We start from the raw sequence: 8,782 nt of genomic DNA, 5'->3' as shown, positions 1-8,782 counted from the left end.
TGAATTTTTGCAGAGATGAATTTTAAAAATAAAATTTAAAAGAAAACGGTTCAAATCTTGAAACAAATCATCATCTCTAAGTAAACAGAGAGAATTCAAACACACAAGTCTAAATTGATTCGAACCAATTTTTTTCCAAGTTCCAAATACAAGTACCTACCCTACTCAATATGTTCACCTCTAACTGCACCTTAAGTTTCTTTGTATATAGTAGGGCTGAGATTTTTGAACCGAAAACCCGAGGAACCGACCCGAAATGGTCGGTTCGGTGCGGTTCCAATCGGTTCTTGATCTGAGGCTTTCGGTTCCATATAGAAACCGACCCGAGGAAGAGGGTATCGGTTAGGTCCCGGTGTTTGGTGTTTGTCATCTCTTAGAACTGAATATCCCCATTAATCGACACGTTGTCTAAATCGACTAAAGCCCTAAAGGCCTAAAGTGCTAAACGCCTAAACAGGTCAGAACCCAAAAACGCCTCCTCTCATGCGTTCTTCACTTCTTCGCCTCTTCCCCAGTCCTTCAATTAATCGATTCAAAGTTTCAAACCATTCCCACTCTCGTTGAGATTACCATTTGCCCATTTCGATTTTGATTTCGAGTTCGAGTTCGATTTGAATACCCAAACATTTCTTTTTCATCCCCAACTTCCAATTCTCGTTGAGATCGCCATTTCGATTTCGATTTGAATACCCAAACATTCCCAAACTCGGTACAAGGATGAAGGGAGTTGAGGATGAATGGAGTGAGCTCTGATCTGTCTAAGGAGTCGCAGAGTGGGACGAGGTTGAAGAGCTCGGGTGTTGAGAACTTGAGATCAAGTGAAAGCCGATCACTTGGTGCTTGTAGAAATTGTTCACCATCTGCCCTGTTAGCTTTGCAGGTTTGTAATCTTTGATTCTTTGTTATAAACTTCATTTGTGGTGGTCTAGGAGTCTGATTGCCTTGTTTGGTTTGCAGGTTTGGTGTTTCTGAGCTTGGGGAGATTTGTTCTGAAGGTATTGTAAGTTTGTAACCGTTGATGATTCTCAACTTTAAATCTTTAATGTAGGACGAAAGAGAGCAATCATGGATTTTGACATGCAAACTTCAAATTTTATGCAGGCTCATTCTTTTCCATCATGCCCCAAACTTCTGGTGAAGGACAATCTGGGTCCAACCAGTCTGCTGCTTCTGATTCTGAACAATCTAAGCCATCCTCTGCTTGCAATGAAATCGTTATTGCAATTAACAAGCCGAAAGCAAGCAAGGCTCGAAGCACTGCTCCTGTGAAAAGAAAACGAGGAGAGAAAGGCAAACAAAGGTCAGATGTTTGGGATCATTTCACGAAGGTGGATCATCCATTAATCGACACTATTAATGGAGTTCAAAAGGTGGTTGGCAATACCAAACGAGCTCAATGTAAGTATTGTCCGACGCATTTGGCATGCAATCCTTATGATAATGGAACTTCCTCTCTTAGGAAACACATAGAGATAGTCTGCAAAGGGTACCCGGGTAGAGTTAAGGTTGAATCTGGGCAACAAGTGTTAACCAGTGATGGTAAAAGAGGGCAGGGTAGTTTAGTTTCTGTGAATTGGAGTCAGGATAATTGCATTGAAGCTGATACTCATATGATTGTTGTCGATGAACTTCCTTTTAGTTTCATCGAAAAACCAGGGTTTAATTACTTTTGTAGTGTTGTTGTGCCTCTTTTTAAAGTCCCTTGTAGAGGAGTGATAATGAAAAACTTTCTTTGCATGTATGATGCAAAGAAGGAGGAGTTGAGGAGGGAATTGAAGTCTCATTATGTTAGTTTGACAACTGACACCTAGACTACTTGTCAGAATATAAACTACATGGTAGTTACTGCTCATTTTATTGATTGGGGATGGACAATGCATAAGAGAGTGCTTGCATTTTGTGTAGTTCCAAATCATCATGGTGTAACAATTGGTAAACTGTTAGAGCCTTGTCTCATTGATTGGTCAATTGATAAAGTTTTAACTGTTTCGATTGACAATGCATATGCAAACAAGCATGCTATTGATTATCTTAGGAAGAAAATGTGTAGTTGGGATATTAAACCAGTTTGTGAAGGTAGTTTTATGCATGTGAGATGTTTAGCTCACATTGTAAACCTCATTGTGATTGAAGTTGTTGGAGAGGTCAGTGGCAAGCATAAGGAATGTTGTCAGGTATGTTAGGAGCTCAGGTGTTAGGTTAGAGGAATTTAAAAAGGCTGTGGAGAAGGAGAAAGTTGAATGCAATAAGATTTGCATTTTAAATGTTCCAACAAGGTGGAATTCCACATTTCTTATGTTGGACACATCTTTGGAGTTGAAAAAGGCTTTTCAGAGGTTGTCTGATGATGATGAAAGGTACTGTAGCTACTTTGATGAAGATGAAGAAGTTGTTGAAGATGAGGCAGAGACTACAAGTAGGAGGAGAGTGCCTAAGAAAAGAGTTGGGCCACCAACTAAAACAGATTGGGATAATGCAGCCATTTTTGTGAAGTTCCTGAAGGTCTTTTATGATGTGACAGTTAATGTAAGTGCTTCACTTACCCCTACTGCACACAAGGCCTTCCATGATGTTGTAACCATTGAAGCTGAGCTTGAAGAACTAAGCTCAATTGGTGTAGGGCCTGATTCAAGTGACTCTGACGTGGTATTGTTTGACATGGCAGTTCAAATGAAGTCCAAATATGACAAGTATTTTGGTTCCTTAGATGACATGAACCAACTTTTCCTAGTTGCTGTGGTCTTAGATCCTAGGTATAAGTTGAGAAACATTGGTAGAGTGTGTGAGGTGTGGCTGAATTTGCCTAGTGGGGAGATCAAGAAGAAATCGGAGGAAGTGAAGCAACTTACTATAGAACTTTGTGACTTGTACAGTGAGTCTAATGATGCATCAATTGGAGGACAGAAGAAGAAAACACCAATTACTAGTGAAACAACAACTGGTAATAGTAGAGGCAGATCGAGGGTAGTAAGTGGGAAAAGGGCTGTTATGCTTGAAGATTGGAATAGGCAGCTTGAAGAAAACAATGAAGTTGTTGTGGGACATGAAGTGGATCGTTATTTGCTGGACCCTATAGAAAAACCTGAAGTCAAGCAAGGAGAAGAGGATGATTGGAAGATTTTGGATTGGTGGAAGCTAAATGGAGGTAAATATCCCAACTTGCAAGCATTGGCCAAAGATGTATTAGCAATACAAGTGTCTACAGTTGCAAGTGAGTCCAGTTTCAGCACTGGAAAAGGGTGATAGATCCATATAGAAGCTCTTTAACTCTGAGGACAGTTGAAAAGTTAATATGTCTGCAAAATTGGCTGAAGTCTGATTCAATTATGGAGTTGGAATATGTACCAAGTGTAGAGGAAATGGACACATATGAACAACTTGAAGCTGGTATGTGTTTCTGACTTTCCGTGCTTAAAGACTTAAATTTTTATTTATTTTTTCTCTGTTAAAATTCCCCTGAACCATACTGATTTGTTCTTTTTTTGCAGAACATGAAAAGGAGGACAGAGACAAGGCTAACAATGTTGGTGGATCTGCAGAAGCACCAAGTGTGAAAACAACAAAAACCAAAAGTAGTGAGGCTTCAGTTTCAGCCCCTACAACCAAGAAGAAGAAACTTAAAAAATGATGTAGATTTGCTTTGTCAAGGTATGAAGTTTGCAGTTTGCAGATTTTTAATTTTTGCAGGCTTCAATTGTTTTCTCAGTTTTCTGTTTTCATTTAGTTAATGGCAGTTCAGTGAATGGCAGGTTTAGAATTGAACAATATGTCATAATCTTAATTTTTGAATAATGCAAAATTGCTTGTATCATTGTATGCCTATTCGCCTTGGTGATTGCTCGTTTGATTCTTGGATTGGTGGAATGGTGTAATGAGGAAGCTGGGAGGAGTCTGCATTGCAGCCATTCCTAATGGAGTTGTGCAGATGCTTATTGCTTTAAAATGTTTAACCTATTGTGGAGTGTGTCAAACTGCTCATTGTGATTCTATTGAAAACTTGGAATATTGCAGACTTTAGAATTTTAGACTTTCTTGTTCTGTTTCATACTTTCAGTCATAATGTTTAGTTGTTTGAAACTTTCAAAGTTTCAATTGTTTCTGCATTATTTGTTTTGTTTCAGACTTCCAGTTTGTAGTTTCTACTTTGCATTTGCAAGTTGGATAGTTTGGAACGTTGTAATGGCATAATGGCATATATTTATGACTTTGCATATTGTAATTTTGCAGAATTTCTGTCACTTTTGTTAAACAGGTCAGTTTTGAAACAGGAACTGAAAAAACCGAGAACCGAACCGTATGTGATCGGTTCTGTCCCATCTCGGTTCCTAAGATGAAAAAATGCAAACCCGAACCGAAAATATACTAATCGGTCTCGGTTCCAATGAAAAACTGCCAAAATGGGACCGATCCCAGCCCTAGTATATAGTAGTATATTTATGGGTTTTTGTCCATTTACCCCATTTCTAAGGATTTTTTTTCCACTAACCCCATTAAGTTTTTTTAATTCTCTTTTACCCAAAACACTCTAAGGAAGTCTTCCCTAATACCCCATTAAGATTTTTTTTTTAATATAATTTTACCCCTCACCCCTTTGTTATTTAGAGAGAGAGAGAGAGAGAGAGAAAATGGAAAAGAGAGAAACCATAAGACACTTCACCGGCCGCCGGAATCCAGTCATCGGCCACCAGATTCGGGTTACCGATCGCCGCCCACCGGATTTTTCCGAAAACTTCTATTGCCCCCAATAGAGGGATAATAGACGTCTATTGCCCCCCCCCCCCCAATAGAAGGGCAATATACGTCTATTGCCTCCCCAATAGACGTTTCAATTACCGAAATGAGAACTAATTTTCCTAAAATTAGACAAATAAAACTTTGATTAAAGAAAAAAAATAAAGAGATTGTATCAATTCAAAATGTCTATTGCCCCCCAATAGACATTCAATTATTTTTTCCTCCCTTTCCTTCAACCCTATTACTTGAAAAAATAAATAAATAAATAAATTTGGGCACCCAAGAAGCCATCCAACAACTACGCCAGCGCATTTCTACTGGCGCCACCAACAACAACGCCGGCCCCAAAGTTCTTAGGGAAGACCTCCAATTTCTCGCCGATGCTGGTGAGGATGTGCCGGAGCTCCGAGACGGAGACGAAGTAGGTGGCGTCCTTGTCGAGGACCTTGAAGGTGTTGCGGAGCTGGTGATTGAAGGGTGACGCTTCATGTGCATCCCCATCAACTCCAGGAAGCGTTTGAAGTCGAAGGGGGCGGTCAGCTTCTTCTTGGCGACTATGGATTTGAGTTGGGCCTGGGTCGGAGTGATAGTAACCCTTCCACGGTTTCATTTTGTAAAGCTTCAACAAAACAGTTTCTGCAAAATTCAGACCTCGATCGGATAGTGTGGCCGGAGAATGAGGGCGAATTCGACGAAGAAGTCGTGGTTATCGGGAAATCCTCGTCGGAGGAGAAGGTGGCTCTGCGAGAGAGATTGCATCGATAATGATCTGCAATCCGAGCCCATCTCTGTCTTTGGAGCTCTGAAGCAGCTCGCTGGAGAAGGTGGCGACGTAGATTCAGGCAAAGGGAGGAGATGCAACAGGCAGCCGGTGTCGATATGGAGAGAGAGAAAGAGGAGAGAAAGATAGGGATGAGAGAGAGTGGCATGGCATGTAATTCATTAATTAGATTGATGGCATAATAGTTATTTCATTTTAAATTGAGTTAATGAGAATAAAAATCTCTTGTTGGGATAACTTTAGCTCATTTTGGGGCTTTTGGTCAATGACCCTATTATGTATATATATATATATATATATATATTTTTTTTTTTAATAGGGGTTTGGAACTCAGCCTATCTGAGAGGCTCAGCCCCACGCCCGGTTCCATTTATTATATTAATAGTAGAAAAATTTTGCATCGGGGGGGACATAAAACCTGAACCCCGAGCTACATAAGAACAATGACACATATTCGTAGAGAACGTCCTGAATAATAGCAGGAGTCTCATCTAACCATACATCATCAATAACAAAACAACTAGCAATGAAAATGTCATAAAATATACACTAAAAAAATCTAATAAGATGTTATATTTTTAAAATAATATCTCTCACTCTCTCTCTCTCCAACCATTTAAATACAATTACGTATACTAAAATCTTTTGAGTGTATGACGTATCTTCCCAAGGTCATATGCTAAATACAAGTCACAAGTGATAAAAAAGATGTCACGTCAACATCTTAATTCAAAGGTCCCTTAATCTAGTGTGTATCCAAACGTTTTGAACATTGGACAGTCGATTATGACAAGGATCATTTTTTTTTTGTTAAATAAGTATGATAATAAAATAAAATTCACACTTGGCTCTAACGTGGAAATAACTATATGACAAAAAAATAACAATTTTGGATACTCAAAAGTACAACGAAAATGGAACATCTATCTACGAACTCCGTGCCCCACATTGTTCGACTTCAACTAGCTAGAACTCCGGCCAAATTGACTAATCAATTGGACTAATCAAGGTTAAACACATTTATTTTTTCAGACAAAGGAAGGGCTAAACCTATATCTATTTGGACTTTCTATTTTGTCATTTGTATTAAATCCAATTGTCATTTTTCTGTTGGCTAAATAATCAATGTACGAAGAAGTTGGGTAGAATCGAATCAAAACCATACTAATTTTTTTTTTCCCCTTTCATTATTAGATTCATAATATGTACGATTAAAACCCGGCCCACAATCTTCATAAATTCTTGCTTCTTCCTTTTTTTCTTTTTCATAGATCAATGCATGTTGTAGTGTAGCTATCATCTCCAACATGTTCATGAATCATGAGTATAATTCAAAGGATACTAAAATCAATTGAATGCCCACGTTCATGGTGGCCTCGACCTCGAGTAACTATTACCACAGCAACTACATCTACATGTCGGGCTTTCAGGAATCACCACCCACTCTGGGGTTCCCACTTCCAACTACATCTAGATAATCGATGTTTGTTTTCTTTTGTGGAAAACAAAAAAATTATCTAGAATTTTGAATGCTTGGGTCAGATTAGCAATGGTTGAATTAATTGGTGATTGTGACTGCGATTGAAGCACAGAAATGGTTTATGAGGGATTAGTGAAGGGCATGCATCCATGTGTGCAATTTTGACCAAGTTTGTGGCATCAATTCTAGCCTAAGATAGAGATAGAGATAGAGACCTAATAATTTCAACCCCTCGATAGAGAACCTAATCATTCAACTTGGGCCTGAGAAGCTTAAGGCTTCTCAGCCCAATAACTCTTCAAATAGGCCTTTTAACTGTTACACTACAGAAGAATAGGAGGGAGAGCATAATAGCTTCTGTATGATTAATAAACCCCCAAATCCTTAAACCCTAAACACTCTGAATGGCTCGTTTAATCCGAATTGCTCAAACTACGCTTCGGAATTGTTCTTCTTGTTCACCCAAAACCCTAATTAATGGCCAGCCAAATCCTCCTCTGCTGCAAATGCACAACAGACCTTACGCTTCTGAGGCACTCTCCACATCGCCCTTGACTGCCAACATCCTTAGAATCCTGCGCACTGAGATCGAGTACCAGTCAGAGTCTGCTCCTCCTCATCAGGTTGGTCTCCTCACTCTCTCTTCCTTCTAATTTCAACTAAACCCTAAACCCTAAAGTAAGCTCTCTTTCATTTCCAAGAAAATGAAGTGACACCAGAAACCAAACATTTTTATTTACTTGAGCAATTGTAGTTATCTTTGATATTGTAATCTAGAGATTCTAATTTTTGTCATGGGGAATAATAATGTATTAGCCTCCTGCAAAGTTCGATTCTTTTGCGGTGGAAGATCGGCCCGGGGAGCAGTGGATTACAATGAGACGCAAATTTGGAGATACTGAAGAGATTAAGATTGAAGTTACTATGTTTGATGGGTATGAATCTGTTCCCAAGACTGGAGATGACGGCTCTGGGGAAGATTTGCGTCTTCACATTAGTGTGCTTGTTGATATTTCCAAGGGTGACGCCTCCAATGATCTCGAGTTCCTGTGCTCGGCCTGGCCGGACCGTTTGGAGGTTCAGAAAGTTTATGTTCTTCACCGTGGTAGAATGCCGGCGAAGCCTTATTTGGGACCCGATTTCAGGTATCATCTCCATATCTAATTTCTGTTTTACAATGTTGGATGATGATCTTTATGCGGCAAAGTTTATCACTGTTGGATTGAATAGCCATGCTTTAGATGTTGCTAGCAACTATATGAAGCAAAAGAATGTCGGTTGTTTGGTGGTGACACTGTTTTGTTTTTGCTTTCGAACAGGGATGTGAATGAGGAGATTCAACAGAAGCTTCGTGGTTATTTAGATGCAAGGGGAGTAAATGATGAGCTTTCTTTGTTCTTGCATCAGTATATGATGAACAAGGATAGAATAGAACTTATCCGATGGTTGGGGAATCTCAAGTTGGCTGTGGAGAAATAGAATGGTACATTTCTAAGACCTCAAGTTACACTTGATCGGTAGTTAATTGTACTCCTTCGTTTAGAAACATGGCATTGATGCGGAATTAGGTTCTGCATAAGATTGAGTAGCTGACTGTATATGCTTTATTTGAAAGCATTACTTGAAAGTCTCGAGTTATGTAAAGCATGTATCTCCCGGAAACTGAATATTATTGGCCAGCAACTCTGCCTAGTTGTGTCTCGAAACTGTTTTTGATTGTATGGATTTACTGCAAGCAAAGTGATGGGACATTGGCATTTTTGATGGTGCACAGATCATGTCTGTCT

At 39.3% G+C, this 8,782-nt stretch overlaps 1 protein-coding gene across 1 annotated transcript; it reads left to right on the top strand.

The window, feature by feature from the left end:
- Positions 1 to 7,318: 7,318 nt before the first annotated feature.
- On the top strand, positions 7,319 to 8,782 carry LOC112173033 (uncharacterized protein At2g39795, mitochondrial). The gene is made up of 3 exons (XM_024310578.2): positions 7,319 to 7,618; positions 7,812 to 8,140; positions 8,315 to 8,782. The coding sequence occupies exons 1-3, from the start codon at positions 7,400 to 7,402 to the stop codon at positions 8,472 to 8,474; spliced, it is 708 nt and encodes a 235-aa protein (XP_024166346.1). The 5' UTR covers positions 7,319 to 7,399; the 3' UTR covers positions 8,475 to 8,782.

This window comes from Rosa chinensis, chromosome 6 (assembly GCF_002994745.2).
Source record: "Rosa chinensis cultivar Old Blush chromosome 6, RchiOBHm-V2, whole genome shotgun sequence".
NCBI classification, from domain to species: Eukaryota; Viridiplantae; Streptophyta; class Magnoliopsida; order Rosales; family Rosaceae; genus Rosa; species Rosa chinensis.
This window is presented reverse-complemented; position numbering and strand designations above follow the sequence as displayed.